General features: G+C 42.8%; 1 protein-coding gene across 1 annotated transcript in view; it reads right to left on the reverse strand.

Moving 5' to 3' along the window:
* Positions 1-15256, reverse strand: part of LOC309385542 (complement component C6-like) — a 33906-nt gene that overhangs the window by 18421 nt on the left and 229 nt on the right. The window contains exons 2-8 of the mRNA XM_081940075.1: positions 10539-10698; positions 9295-9451; positions 8445-8589; positions 6188-6329; positions 3426-3564; positions 1937-2137; positions 87-327 (exon numbers count right to left, since the gene is read on the reverse strand). Coding sequence (XP_081796201.1) covers positions 87-327; positions 1937-2137; positions 3426-3564; positions 6188-6329; positions 8445-8589; positions 9295-9451; positions 10539-10681 — 1168 coding nt within the window. The 5' untranslated portion in view covers positions 10682-10698. The remainder of the gene's footprint in view (positions 1-86; positions 328-1936; positions 2138-3425; positions 3565-6187; positions 6330-8444; positions 8590-9294; positions 9452-10538; positions 10699-15256) is intronic.

A 15256-nucleotide genomic window follows, 5' to 3' on the forward strand; every position in this document is an offset into this window, starting at 1 on the left:
CTTTGAGCAATACTTTGCCTTGGACTCTGATTTAATTTTGGATACTATTTGGAACCCTGACACCCACAGCTTATGGACCCACTTACCTGAATTTTTTACTTCTTCCTCACTAAACTGGTACAGAATATCATATTTGGCTCCCAATATACCAGATGTGTAATAATGTGTCCCAAAGTTATCGAAAATCCGGCTGTATAGGGCATAGTTGTACTCCAGAGGCAAGTTGTTAAGAGACTTTAAGAACACGTCAGAGAGCTGCAGATCTTGCTCCTTTGCCGTGAAATTTGAAACTGCGAACACTTTATGGATCCTAATATATTTGGAAGACTTAGGAAACATAACAAAACAGAGATGGAGTGTTATTGCCTCTTGTGTTCTCTTTTTCTCTGCGACCTTTTTAGGTTTTTAAGCCTTATGGGTAATTCAGAGCAATTTGTATGAGATAGGTGGCCATATGTGTTATATAAATAAATTACATAAATAAATACAGGTTGTTGTTAGTTGCGAAGTCATGTCCTGCCCATCGTGTTCTACCAAGAAACCAAATAAACATTGCTGATGCTGAGAGTTGAGAATAAATACATTGAAAAGTCCAAATAATTGGTGATGAACTTACCAATGGAACATCTGAAATACTAGGTTAGGGTTAGATTATCATGGAGAAATTCTATATCTGTGGTCACCGGGAGTCAAAAATGACTTGATAGCATACAATTAATCAGATAAAAGTAATGGGCTATTGGAAGTAATTTCACATTAGGAAAGATCAAGTTGTGCACACCATCATTAAATGGGACCTTACGTTTTAAGCAAAATAAGATGTGTACCATCTTATAAACCAACATCTCTCTTGGAGGAAACTTCCGTTGGTGCTGGCTGCATTTTTAAAAAAGAAAAGCAGCTGAATCAACTGAAACTGCAACAGGGAACTAAGTCAACATTAAGAGGACTTTACTGAAATTTTGAGGATGAAATTGTCAAAAGGTTTGTGCAGAATATTCGTTTTAATTCTCTTTCAGGCAATGGAACTTGTTGAAGGGGGTTGGGTTTTCAAGATGGTAGATTAAGCATTGCATTCCTCTGTATGCATATATTGCAATGCTCTGTCTGCCATTTTGCTAATTTTGACCCCACCACCCAAATACCACTACTTCCAAATGATTATAGCAGAACATCATAATATCAATAAAAGACTATACAACAGTGGTCCCCAACCTTTACAGCCCCCCAGTGGGTGGGGGAGAGAGGGGAACCAGTCCCCCTGCTCATGCAGTTAAGCTACACATATCTGTGCGTCAGCCAGCCAGCCAGTCGCACAGCCTGGTTACGAATGGACCATTGGCTAGTAGTGGGTTGTGGCCCGGGGTTTGAGGACCCCTGCAATACTAGTTCTCTTCATTTAGCAACTGCCTCATTTACCTTCATTCATAGTTACGAGAGTGATGAGAAATGTCCAGGCCTCACATTTATAACAGGTTTTTAAAGGAAAGCTGAAAACATACCATAAGTACCAATGTGGTTTTACTTAGCTTTGCTTCATGACCGAGCTGCCAATCCCAATTGTGGTCACTGAGTGAGGACTGCCTGTAATATAGCGCTCCATGGCATAGGGCCTAGTTACCTGCGGGATCGCATCCTCCCACACACATCCCTGCGGCCAATTTGCTCTCACAGGGAGGGACTTCTCCTGGTGCCGTCCACTAGGCAATGCCAATGGGCGACACCAAGGAGTAGGGCCTTCTCTGTGATGGGCCCAACCCTCTGGAATGACCTCCCCCCCGACATTAGAACCACCACTGACTTCCGCTCCTTCCGGCAGAAACTGAAGACACACCTTTGGGAGAGGGGGCGGTCTAGAAGTGCTAAATAAATAAATAAATAAATAAATAAATAAATAAATAAGAAGGTGCTGACTTCCTAGGATACCGATTCTTACCATTTTTTGGGATGCTTTGATAGCTTGCTTGAACGCATAAGATGAGGTTGATGTTGTGGTTGATATTGAGCCCCAAAAATAGGGGATTCCACTAGTCCACCGATGAACACCTCTAGAAGAGGAGGTTTTTTCATGAGAACCGACCAAGGGTGTTAAGTTGGTGTAGGACCTTGTTATCACATCATCTTCTTGAGTTTTCACCTATCAACAGAGATTTGTATAATTATAGAGGTGTTTTGGGAGGGGAGGCAGCAGAATGAAAAGCCATTAAAAATATATTTTTTAGTTTTTTAAAAAAATAATTGTTTGGAAAGAATATATTTAAAAAAAAAACATTCATATGCAAAAATGTCCACCGTTTTGTATATGAAAGCTGGGAGAGACTTAGAGATTGAGCCAAGTTTAGTAGTCCATGCATTAAAAAAATCCAATGGGGATCCCATTTGCTTCGGCAACAAGGACATTTGAAACCCTGGTTTGGGTGTTCAAAGTGGGGACAAGGGTAGCGGAACTGCAAACAACAAACCATCTGTTAACTGTTGCAATCTCTTTCTCATTTGAACATGTGTCGCAACATTGCAAGTAAGCATGGAGGAGTCAACTTTGAGTCATGAAGTAGGCGAGGAATGGTGTTTGTGCTATTGAGACAAAATCATGTTGGGCTGGCTATTTTTCTTTATGCCTCGGTCTCTTCAATTGCACACTGAGTTAGCAATAGCACTTAGACTTACATACCGCTTTACAGTGCTTTACAGCCCTCCCTAAGTGGTTTACAGAGTCAGCCTATTGCCCCCAACAATCTGGGTCCTCATTTTACCCACCTCGGAAGGGTGGAAGGCTGAGACAACCTTGAGCCTGGTGAGATTTGAACTGCCAAACTGCTGGCAGCTGGGGAAACACCAGAAGTAGCCTGCAGTCCTGCCTTCTAACCAGTGTTGTATTAACCATTAAGCAGACTAAGCACGTGCTTAGGGCACCTGGCCCAAGAGGGCACCACAAAGTTGAGAAAGAAAAAAAAAACCAATGAAGATTTGTACAGTATGTACAAAGTAGGAGGACACCAAGATTTGTCAGTGCTTAGGGCACCAGTGAGCCTTAATACGCCACTGACTCTAATCACTGCTCCTACCAGTGATATTCCCACTCAGCACATGATTGATCTGCTCAGTGTTAAATAGGTTCTTTTTTACTGCTTTAATACAACAAAAATGAACATTCCCAGCAGGAGAGGCATGTTACAGAGGCATGCTACAGTCTACCAAGGACTGTTATTCGATAGGATCTTTTTGTTCCAAGAACAAAGGAGGAGAACCTTTGTGAAACCATTCCTCCCATGGTTAGACTGCTCCCCATCCTGCTCCTTTGGATTACATCTTCCAATTCTTCGGTGGGTAGCTAAACGGAGAGATAAATCTAGGAGGAAAGTTGACGAGTATACACTGAAGTTGTTCAATAGCTAATATAGTGCCCAGTCTTATTTTTTAATCACCTCAAAAGTGATGTTGTAGAGGTTAGCAGGTAGACGATATCTAGTTCTTTGGTCTTCACTTTTCAGCACAACACAGCTACCGTTATTGAATGAATAATCAAGGACTTCTCCACGGGTTTCTCCAGCCAGGATATGATACCTAGAATCATCATTGTAACAAAAGAAAGATGGTCAGATCGATGATAAGCAATTCTGACTTGTCATCTGGGTTACTGCAATGTGCCCTGTGTGAGGCTGCCCTTGAAATGCATTCCAAAACTTCAACTGGAGCAGAATGTGGTGGCATGGATAATAATATGAGGCGCATATAACACCAAAACTCTATGAGCTGCATTGATTGTCAGTGTTCCTTTTGGTGCAACTCAAGGCGCTGGTTTTCACCTTGAAAGCTCTTCATGCCTTTGGACTAGTTACCTGAGGAACCTTCTTTCCTCAGTTGCTTCTACCCATCTGATCCAGTTAAGCAGTCTGGGCAGGCTCTGAGTCCCATCAGCCAAAGAATAGTCATTGGCAGGGCCTAGAAGAGGTGCCTTTCCTGTTGTAGCATCCACCTCAGAGGTGGGTTGCTGCTGGTTCAGCCCGGATTGGGCGAACCAGTAGTAGGAGAGGCGGGGGGCTCCGCCCACCTACCCGGACGCTTCGGCACATGCGCAGAAGCATTGTGTGCATGCGTCTATGAGCAAACAGGTAGTAAAAATAATAGAAACCCACCACTGGTCCACCTTGTAGAATGTTTCCCCTCCAGAGATCAGAATGATCATGACAATGGCTTTTTGTAAGGCCCTAAAAATATAGTCCTGTGCCTAGCCCTTGGCCTGAGTGTGTGTAGGGCTACTGCTTCTTGGCTGTATTACTGATCTGGGTTTTATTTTGTTCAGCTGCTTTGCACTCTAATTTGTGTAATGTTTATAATAATAATAATAATAATTTTTTAATTTTAATTCAGTTCAGCACCCAGGGTATATAGTTGAGAGAGGCATCCATATAAATTGGATGGATAAACAAACAAACAAATAAGCCCACATGTGCTCCCAGACAGCTCCCATCGTGGGCACCCGGCTACCTAGCCTATCAAATTTTTACAAACGATACTTTATTTTCTTAAAATGAATAGAAAGCAGGTATTCTGAAACACTTCTAGCATCTACGTTTATTTGGACTTACAAAGTTCAGACTGGCATGGAAGAGAACATCCTGGAGGGATTGAGAGAGTCAAGATGATGGCTGAAACCAAACAACCAGTGCCCCACACCAGTAATGGGCTCCTCTTACCGTCGCTACTAGTACACTGATCATGGTCTGTCCATTTAATTTAATTTAATTTAATTTAATGCTTCTAGACCGCCCCCTCTCCCGAAAGGGACTCGGGGCGGTGTACAGTTCATACAAAATATATCAGATACAATAAAATTAAGTATGTACAGTTGACAGTTGACATGGAGGAGGTTAGCATGACATTAAAAGAACTGTACAAAGCAGATTAAAATAAGTTCAAACCCCTAAAAACAAATACAGTGAATTAAAAAACCCCTAAAATAACCAGATATAGTGCGTTTGCCAGGAGGGACAGTTGAATTATGCCAGGCCTGCTAATCGGAACAGGTGGGTCTTCAGTTTTTGCCGGAAGGAGCGGAGGTCAGAAGTAGTTCTAATGTCGGGGGGGAGGTCATTCCAGAGGGTTGGGCCCATCACAGAGAAGGCCCTACTCCTCGGTGTCGCCCGCCGGCATTGTCCAGTGGATGGCACCAGGAGAAGTCCCTCCCTATGTGAGCGTATTGGCCGCAGGGATGTATGTGGGAGGATGCGATCCCGCAAGTAACTAGGTCCCGTGCCATGGAGCGCTTTAAAGATGGTAATCAGCACCTTGAAACGCACCCGGAAAACCACAGGCAGCCAATGCAGCTCGCGCAGGAGAGGTGTTACGTGGGAGTACCTCGTACTCCCCATCACAGCCCGCGCGGCTGCATTCTGAACTAACTGCAGTCTCCGGGCGCGTCCCAAGGGCAGCCCCATGTAGAGAGCGTTGCAGTAATCCAGGCGGGACGTCACCAGCGCATGAGTGACCGTGCGTAGGGCATCCCGGTCCAGTAGGGGGCGCAATTGGCGCACCAGGCGAACCTGGTGGAACGCCCCCCTTGCCACGGCCGCCACATGGTCATCCATTGACAGCCGGGCATCAAGGAGGACGCCCAAATTGCGCGCCCGTTCCACTGATGTGTGCTGCACACGCATGCACAATCCACCACCCCTGCAACACCCAGCTGCTTGTCGGGGTGCGTGCCAGCTCTGCACACTGTGCGCCATGTGCGGTGTGCCCTTTTGGCATTAAATACAGCTATAGAGCATGGGCGGGTGGGCCAAATGAGCCACCATACCTGTACACTCTCAGCTGCTCCAGGCCACTACCGGTATGGCCGTACCGGTCAGGACAGGCAGGAACCCACCACTGCCCCACCCCCTTTTGATGTGCATCAGTTGTAATCACAGCCACCATCTTGATGAGTGGTACCATCATTTTCTATGGGTTTCCTTGTCGTTACCACTTTACTGATGATTCAGGCAAGAATTCGATTATCCAGGGAATCAATCACTCCATACTATACCCTTAACCCTTTAATTAAAAAACACCACCATCTAGCAATATTGTTATATAAGGATGAACGATGGGAGAAGCATGTAAGGGTGGGACAGTTTCCTGCTAGCTCAGGGACTACCAGATGTCATTGTTTCAATAATGGGGAAGAGCTCTTCATGTACATTACCCCAAGCCCATGAGGTGCACCCCGGGTATGCTTTGATATGGCGACGTGCAGACAGCCTTTATTCTCCGGCAATTTTGTTCATCTGAATTGTCTCCACAGTCATTTTCTCCATTACATTCTAGCTTCCTGGCAATACAGCGTCCTGTTTTGGAAAAATCAAGGTGACTTTGTTCGTTTCAGACACAGAATCTAACATTGATTTTATGGCATTGCTCAAAGTAGACAGGTATGGTGAGTTCCCCACCTTAATCTTAAAGTAGCATTGCCTTAGCTGGGTCAGGAGACAACTAGATGGCAGCAAAGAGACAGAAGACATTTGCTCTTTGGTGCTGTCTAGCGCAGGGGTCAGCAACCTGCGGCTCTGGAGCCACATGTGGTTCTTTCAGCCCTCTGCTGCGGCTCCCTGTCGCCAGTCAGCACAACAATTTTGAGAGAAGCTTCTACTTGGAGGGGGGGATCAGGGCACGCCAGGAAAAGACTCAATGGCAATGGGCGAGTTTTCCAGTCAGTTCCACAATTGATAGGGCTTTCGGTTAGGACAGGAAGAGGAAAAAGGACGCCGTGCAAGGAGGAGACTGTATGGTGAGGAAATAGGACTTCCGGTCAGCTCCAGAATTGAACGAGGGACTTTCAGTTAGGACCTTTGTGGCTCTTTGAGTGTTTAAGGTTGCTGACCCCTGGTCTAGTGGATGACACAAGTTTTGGAAGTCAGATATGGCAGTCATAACTCATAATCGCCCCAAAACTGGAATTCAAAAACTGCTGGCTTTGGAAAACAGGGAAAGGGGAGCATTATAAACATTATTAGGAAACACCGTTGCCCTGGTTAAATGGGGAAGGAGCCAATTTGCTATAGTGGTTAGAGCATCAGGCTAGAAGATTATGCATAAAAGTTGGCTGGGTAACGTTGGACCAGTTGGTCCAACTACATGGGGTTGTTATTATGAGGAAAATAGAAGGAGGGAGGAATATTAGATATGTTTATTGCTTTAAGTAATAATAAAGGTGAGATAAAAATATATATAAAATCTAAATGAGCACAGAAAGGACAAGTTGGTAAATGAGTTATTCGGGTTGCTCGGGGAAAACATGTAACTGCTTTTGATAACACCTAAGAGGAATTGTGTATCAAAAAGTCATGAGGTTAGAACCATATTTTATTAGTTTCAAGTTCAGAATTTAAAGAATGATTAACAGGAAACCTTTCTTTCAATGGACCTTTATAGGAAAAGCGATGCCCATTTAAGAATAATTTCCATTAAAAATGAATGGGCTGTTATCAGAGGTGGGTTCCTACCGGTTCAGACCACTTCAGCAAAACTGGTAGTGGTTTGGTGGCCTGGGTCATGTGTAGGGGGGGGGGGGGCATGGACTATTCGGCGCTGTAGAAGCAGTGGCAGTGGGGAAAGCGAAGCTTCTTTGTCAGCTTCCCAACTGGCAAAACAGAAACGAATAAAATAAATATGTATAATATCCAGGGGTGGGTTTCAAAAAATTTTACTACTGATTTGGTGGGCGTGGATGGGGAGGGGGGCATGTGACTGAGTGCGCGTGTATGTGAGTGATGTCAAGTTGGCCACGTCCACTCAGTCACATCCCCCCCCCACCTACCCACGCCCACCAAACCAGTAGTAAAAAAAATTGAAACCCACTCCTGGATATTATACATATTTATTTTATTCGTTTTACATATTTTAAGCTTGTGTGAAATGGGAATGGGACTTAGCATATATTATGGATATGTATTTTATGCATGATGCATATTTTCATATTTGTCTGAGAGCCCTGGTGGTGCAGTAGTTAGAGTGCAGTACTGCGGGATACTTCTGCTGACTGCCGGCTGCCTGCAATTTAGCAGTTCGAATCTCACCAGGCTCAAGGTTGACTCAGCCTTCCATCCTTCTGAGGTGGGTAAAATGAGGACCCAGATTGTGGGGGCAATATGTTGACTCTGTAAACCACTTAGAGAGGGCTGGAAAGCACTGTGAAGTGATATATAAGTCTAAGTGTTATTCCTATTGTCTAATGTGTCTTAAATCAGCTAACCAAAATCCAGAAGAGTCAAGATAGTGGCAGCCACAACAACACAATCCTTCCCACTGGTAAAATAGAATGGCGTTTCAACTGCATGGTTGAGACCATCATCTTGGTGTTTTTTCTTTTGTTACTTTTATTTTTTACTTCCTCCCCTCAGGCTCCCCTGGTTAAATCGAATGTTTATTGTAGTTGACCATAAAGATAATCAAACAGGGATTACCGCTATCACATTGAAACTTATTCCTACAGTTCACTTCCTCTATGTTGCATAATTTTTCTGGAAAACAGGACCGGTCATCCACCATTTGCCCACAAGAATCCTGACCTCCAAATTGAGACGGTTGTAGCAGAGACTTGACACGGAACTAAAAGCCGAAATTGATGCATGGGAAGGAAACAAGAAAACAGATTTTTCTTAATGGGGGTTTCACAGTTGCATGCCTCATCTAAAATTTCAGCTGCAGGGAGACTTCTTTTCTGCTAGCAGGTCATACGAAGGTAGAACCTGGTACTTGATGCAGGAGATAGAACTAGGGCTTGGAGTTTTGTGCATCTTAAAAAACTATGCTCCCTCTGCATCCATATTTCAGAATGCCTGAAACAGTTTCTGAGGCAACTATGCTCCTTCTCATTCGGGGGTGGCCTGCTGGGGTTCAGGACAACCTCTAGCTTAGATTCTGTGCAGTTTGGAGAACCCACAAATCCCACTCCTGGCTGGCCCCATCCACCCCACTCCTCCCAGGAGTCCCCACGTGGCCTGTTTTAGATGCAGGTAAGTGCAGGCTGTGCACAGAGGTTTGGGGAGGGCAAAAAACTGCCTCCCAGAACTCCAGAAATGGGCCCATTTCTGGCCTCCAGCACCCCTGGAGCCTGGGGGGCCGTTTTCGCCCTTCCGAAGACGCAACAAAAGCCTCTGGAGCCCAGAGAGGGCAAAAACACTCCCCCCAGTGCCGTGGTGCAGGAGGCTGACAAGGCCACGCCCACATGGCCATGCCCACCCAGCAACTGGGCAGCGAACTTTCTGCTAAAACCTTTGAAGCTCACCCCTGCACATCTCATGATCAAATTACCTGTTTTTTAACACATGGGTCACACTCTGACCACTCTCCCCAGTCACCAAGTTGGCAGTTGATGGGACATGCTTGCTGGCTACAAGCCCGGGATTCAGCCCATTGGCACAGTTGTTCACAAAAATTCTTATTATAATAATCATCTCGCACTATTTCCCTGCAAGATGAAGATATTGTACATTCATCCCGAATCTTATGACAATGAAAGAAAATGAAGACGGGGAGATGCCCCTGAATTCCTTCCCCTGAAGTCACTTCCGTTTGCTCGGAGGGTCTTTTTGACTGCTCCGAAGGCTTCAGGGAAGCCTCCTGTAGGTCACTGAAGCCTCCAGAGGGCGTTTGGGGGTGGTGGGGGAGGCTGCTTTCGCCCTCCCCAGGCTCCTATAAAGCCTCTGGAGCCTGGGGAGGGCGAAAAAAACATGTAAAAATGGGGGGGGAGCTCCTGTAGTGCACGCATGCGCACTGGGGGGTGCGCATTGCATTATGGGTGTGGCACGCCCACACATGACCCCCCTGCGCTCCCCCCACTTATGGCACGTGAGCCAAAAAAGGTTTGCCATCACTGTCCTAGACCTTGTCCTGAAGCCTCCGGAGGGAGAAAAACAGCCAAATATGCAAACCAGAAGTTTGTTCCCGAACTTCCGGTTTGCGCGTTGGGTTGTTTTTTGCCCTCCAGACACTTCAGGAAAGCCTCCGGAGGTTGAAAAACAGCCAAAAATGAAGGCCAAAATCAGCTGGCCAGCATGCACATGCACGCTGGAGCTGACAGGGCAATGCCTCGCGTGCCCTAAGAAATGGGTCCGTGTGCCATCATGGCCCTATACCATCTCAGACAAATGACTGTCCAATCAGTTCTTTAAAACCTCCACAATTTCCCATAATTTCTAGAGGCAAGCTGTTCCACTGATTAATTTCCTGTTCTGTCAGAATTTTTCCCCTTTGTCTAGGTTGGTTCTCTTCTTGATTAGTTTCTGTCCATTGCTTCTTGTTCTCCTTTAGGTGCTTTAGAGAAAAGTTTGACATACACACACACACACAACATACCACCCCTTAGATATTGGAACACTTTTCAATATCTTCCAACATTTCCCCCTACTTCCTCTTCCTTTGGTTATCATGGGAAAACAAGAACATTTATATGTTTGTCTATAATATCCTTAGAACACATGTTTAAATGTCTTCTTAATCAAGTGAAATTATGGCTCCTATTTTTACAGGGAAAAGAAATCTTTTTTTGTACCAACCTGGTTCGGCTTTGTGTCCCAAAATTGCAAGTTTTTGTACATGTGGACCAAGAACTCCATGGATAATGATCACAGAAACATCCAAACCCTTTTTCAACTACAAGGCTCAGAAGGATAACACATATGAAGATGTTTCTTTTCATGGCTAAAAAATATCAAGCTACAAAGGATGTCTCCTTAGAAATATATAATATATTACATTATAATAATTTACAACAATATATAAAGATCCCAAATCAATCACACTTCACATTACGGATTTGGAAACAACTGTATGCCATTAAATATCTGGACTTCATTTCTATAATGATAACATTTTTTATTATTAATTACCATATTTGCATAGCCACCATCTAAAAAAGAGTGACTCTGGGCAGAAGTCAGCACTTAATTAAAAAGAAAACCAATAAGCACATATAAAAACAATCATTAAAAATTGTAAAAACTATTCAAGAGCACATGAAACGGGAGAGGGTGAAGTTAACTGCAGTAAGGGAACAATTTATTAAAGTGATGTTTTTATTACATGACTGGGAACTCACTTACAGAATATCTAATTTCCTCACCTTGGCTGCTTTACGACATGTGGACTTCAAGTCCTAGAATGCCACAACAAACATGGCTGATAGGATAATTCTAGAAGTGGATATTCATATATCTTAAACTGCACAAAGGAATAATCTTATCTTTCTGATTTTGGACAGATCATGTCACTTTTACAATCTCAAAGAATCCAGTTTGGTCTAGTGTTTAAGATGCTGGCCTAGAAACCAGGAGACTGGAGTTCTACTCGTGTCTTAACCGAGAAAGTTGGTTTAGTGACTTTGGCCAGTCATTTTCTCTCAGCCCAATCCACCTATAGGGTTTTGTTGTGGAAAAACAGGAAGAGGGAGGAATATTAAGTATGTTCTTTGCTCTTTGAGTGACTTATAAAAGTAATAAAGGTGAGATAAAAGTCTGATAAATAAATACATTCTTTGGCAGGTCTTAACAACAAGATGGTTTCCTGAATGAGAAATGAAAATAGAATAGCAGGGAAAAGGGCACTGTAGAAAGAAATGTAAATAGCAAAAAGTTCAGAATGTCTCATTGTCAAGACTGTTCATTGTTTAAACCAGAAAGAGAAGATTTCACAGGGCAACATTTAATTGTAGATCCCACAGACATATCCATATAATGATAAGGTCAAATGACATCTGCAAAGGTGCAGTCAAAGCTGTGCCCATTTTTTATGTGTGCTTATTGTAATTGTCATCTTGACTTTTTCTCACTGCAAACATCTCTGAGTTGTCGGTTACAATTCATATCTGGAATCAAAATTAAATTCATGGGTACGAGATATGGTCTAAGATCCTAGCTTTGATTCCTTTAAGCCTATCTCAACTTGACAGGATCATATAAGCAAGAGCTACATATATTATCTCTGTGTTCAGTTCCATCTCAACTTCCTTACAGTTTCCACCAATGGGTCAACAGACAAGACTATATCTGTTGTTGTTGTTGTTTTTGTTGATGGTTGCGAAGTCGTGTCCGACCCATCGGGACTCCATGGCAACATTCTTCTAGGCCTTCCTGTCCTCTACCATCCTCTGGAGTCCATTTAAACTCATGCCTATTGCTTCGGTGACTCCATCCAGCCACCTCATTCTCTGTCATTCCATTCTTCTTTTGCCCTCAATCTTTCCCAGCATTAGGCTCTTCTCCAGTGAGTCCTTCCTTCTCATTTGGTGGCCAAAGTATTTAAGTTTCATCTTCAGGATCTGGCCTTCTAAAGAGCAATCAGGTTTGATGATCTCTAGGACTGACCAGTTTGATCGCTTTACAGTCCAAGGGATTCGCAGGAGTCTTCTCCAGCACCATAGTTCAAAGGCCTCAAATCTTTGGCACTCAGCCTTCCTTATGGTCCAACTTTCAAAGCCATACATTGCAACTGGAAAAAACTATAGCTTTGACTATATGCACTATTGTTGGCAGGGTGATGTTTCTGCTTTTTAGGAATGCTCTCTAGATTTGCCATAGCTTTTCTCACCAGGAGCATTATCTATGGTAGACTATATATATATATATGCAAGCCATCTTTTATACTGCTCCCATCAGGAAACAGCTTGGGTGTGAGAACTAGCTCTGAAGCATCCCAAAAACAGAAACTGGCCCAGCCTCCTCTGGAAAATAAATAGGAAAGAAGATTCCACAATATCCCCAAGTTTATTCCATTGTAAAATTGCATTGACTGTTCTCCCAAAAATAAACTTGAGCTATTTAGGTAGAACAATCAGATCATCAGATTTTACCCATAGAATGGTAAAAAACAAATGTTTTCTGAAGTCTTTTTTTGCAACTGAGTAACTTTTGACATCCTTATTTCCAAATATCCAGTCTTCAGCTGGGCATCCCAAACATGTGGAAATGCCCCATTTAAGGTGTGATGGGCACAGAGAGTAATGTTGCAAAAGATACTGAAAAATATGGGATAATATTTAAATACAGAACTAAAACACAGTATTCGGTGACCAATCACAGAATTGCAAAATGGCAGTTCTGATGTATTTGGAAGGAATTTGGGATCTCCAGGACCTTCTTGAGTGCAGCAAAGGACCAGATCTCTGCAGATGACCATTCAACAAATGACCATATGTTCTTAAACTTCTCTGATAAAGAAGGTCCCGCCACTGTTTGAGACTTCCAAGTTCTTTCCATGTCTCTCCTAATGTTTTATTGAAATCTTAATATCTAATGAAAGCATATTTTATGCTTTAATTTTGCTTCCTGGCACAGTTAAAAACAATTCTGTCTTACCTACCGTATGACAGCTTTTCAAATGCTGGAACGTAACAATCACCTTATCTTTTCATGATTTTATTCCCTGGTTAAATACTATATATCGAAGGCATTCAATCATTTCTTGCAGGGCTTCATTCCAGCTTTCCATTATTCTGCTAGCCTCCTTTGGATATGTTCCAATCTGTCAATATTTGTCTTAAATGATATGCCAGGATGGTAAATGGAGGTGAAATATGTGCACCTGTGTTTCTATATGTGTATATAGCTTGTGTTTACCCAGTTACATAAATTCTTCAGAAAGCATTCAGCTCTACCATTCCATGAATAGCTAGATACGTTAATTGTACTAGAGCATACACCTTTTCTAGAACAATACGTTTATAGATGACGTTCTGTCCTGACTATACGTTACCCAGTGGGTAGCTTGACAAGCAGCTAACGCCTCCCATCTTTTAATAAATCAGACAGTAAACATAAATCTTGACACTTTATGACAGAACAGAATGAGATAAAGCAGCAATGCCGTGTAAGGGATATAGAGTTTGTCTTCAGAAGAACAGGCATCACAGAATAAGCTGGCTTCTTCTAGATGTTTCTGTTACCTCCGAACATTACAAAATGGAGTTTGGCTTCTCAGAGCATATGGATACTCAGTAGGATCAAAATGCTACCAAAATCAATGTTGTAAGCAATGAAAAATGTGTGTTTGACCTCCAAATGAAGCTCAAGACACATTAAAGAACAGCAGCAGCAATAAAAATACACAAATTATATGCTGGAGGCATCTTAAATCGAAAGGATAGCTCCATTCATGGGAGTTCCAGTCAGAGCCAAAATGGGTAGCTCTCAGCCATTCATAATTTTAAAGGGCATAATTATTACACTGAATTATAGCTATTACTAATAAAATCTGCAATGAAATGTTGCATCCTGATTTTTGAAACAAAAGTACGCCTTCCAACCATTTCATTCACGACCAAGGGTCACTTCTTTCGATGGAAGAAAATACATATATACATATGCATTACCTACCGACATACATTTGAAAACCTCAGGGTTTTCTCAGGCATGCTAATATTATGCTCTTGTCTTTTCTATTGGCACTCCCTACCAGAGTTTACTAGTACAGGTAGTCCTTCCTTAACAACCATTCATTTAGTGACTATTCAGAGTTACAATGGTGCTGAAAAAAAAGTGACATGCAACCAGTCCTCGCAGTTAGTACCCTTGCAACATCTCTGCAATCACACCATCATGATTTAGGCACTTGGGAACTATTTTGCATTTAGGATCCCCCAATCATCTGATCTCCATTTGCAACCTTTCCAGCTAGCTGCTGACAAGCAAAACCCATGGAGAAGATATTAGGAGATTGCAAATCACAGTGAGCAACCTGTTTCCCTGAAAATAAGACTTCCCCAAATAATAAGCCCAATCGGGCTTTTGAACACATGCGCTAAAATAAGCCCTCCCCTGAAAATAAGCCCTCCCTGAAAATATTGCAACACAGCAGCAGCCCTGAGGTGACCACACTCACCACCTCCTGCACCTGAAAAATGTTAAGACCTCCCTGAAAATAAGGCCAAGTGCTTATTTTGGGGGTCAAAAGAAAATAAAACCCTGTCTTATTTTTGGGGAAACATGGTAATAACTCACTAAATAACTGGAGGTGATTCTCTAAGCATGGCAATTGGGTGATATTTCGTTTAATAACTACCTCACTTAATGATGGATTTGCTGGTCTCAGTTAGGGTTGTTAAACAAGGATTGCCTGTACAGTAAATGACAGTGAAATAGAATCTCTTCCTTCAAGGGACAGAAATTAAAATGCTAGGATTAAAAAAAGGAAAAGGAAAAGATTAGGGTTACACCACACTTGGATGCACCCTAGAAATATATCAAAGGTCACTCTTAGATTGCTACATACCTAGAGATAA

Source organism: Natrix helvetica (genome assembly GCF_964273705.1).
Source record: "Natrix helvetica genome assembly, chromosome: 2".
NCBI classification, from domain to species: Eukaryota; Metazoa; Chordata; class Lepidosauria; order Squamata; family Natricidae; genus Natrix; species Natrix helvetica.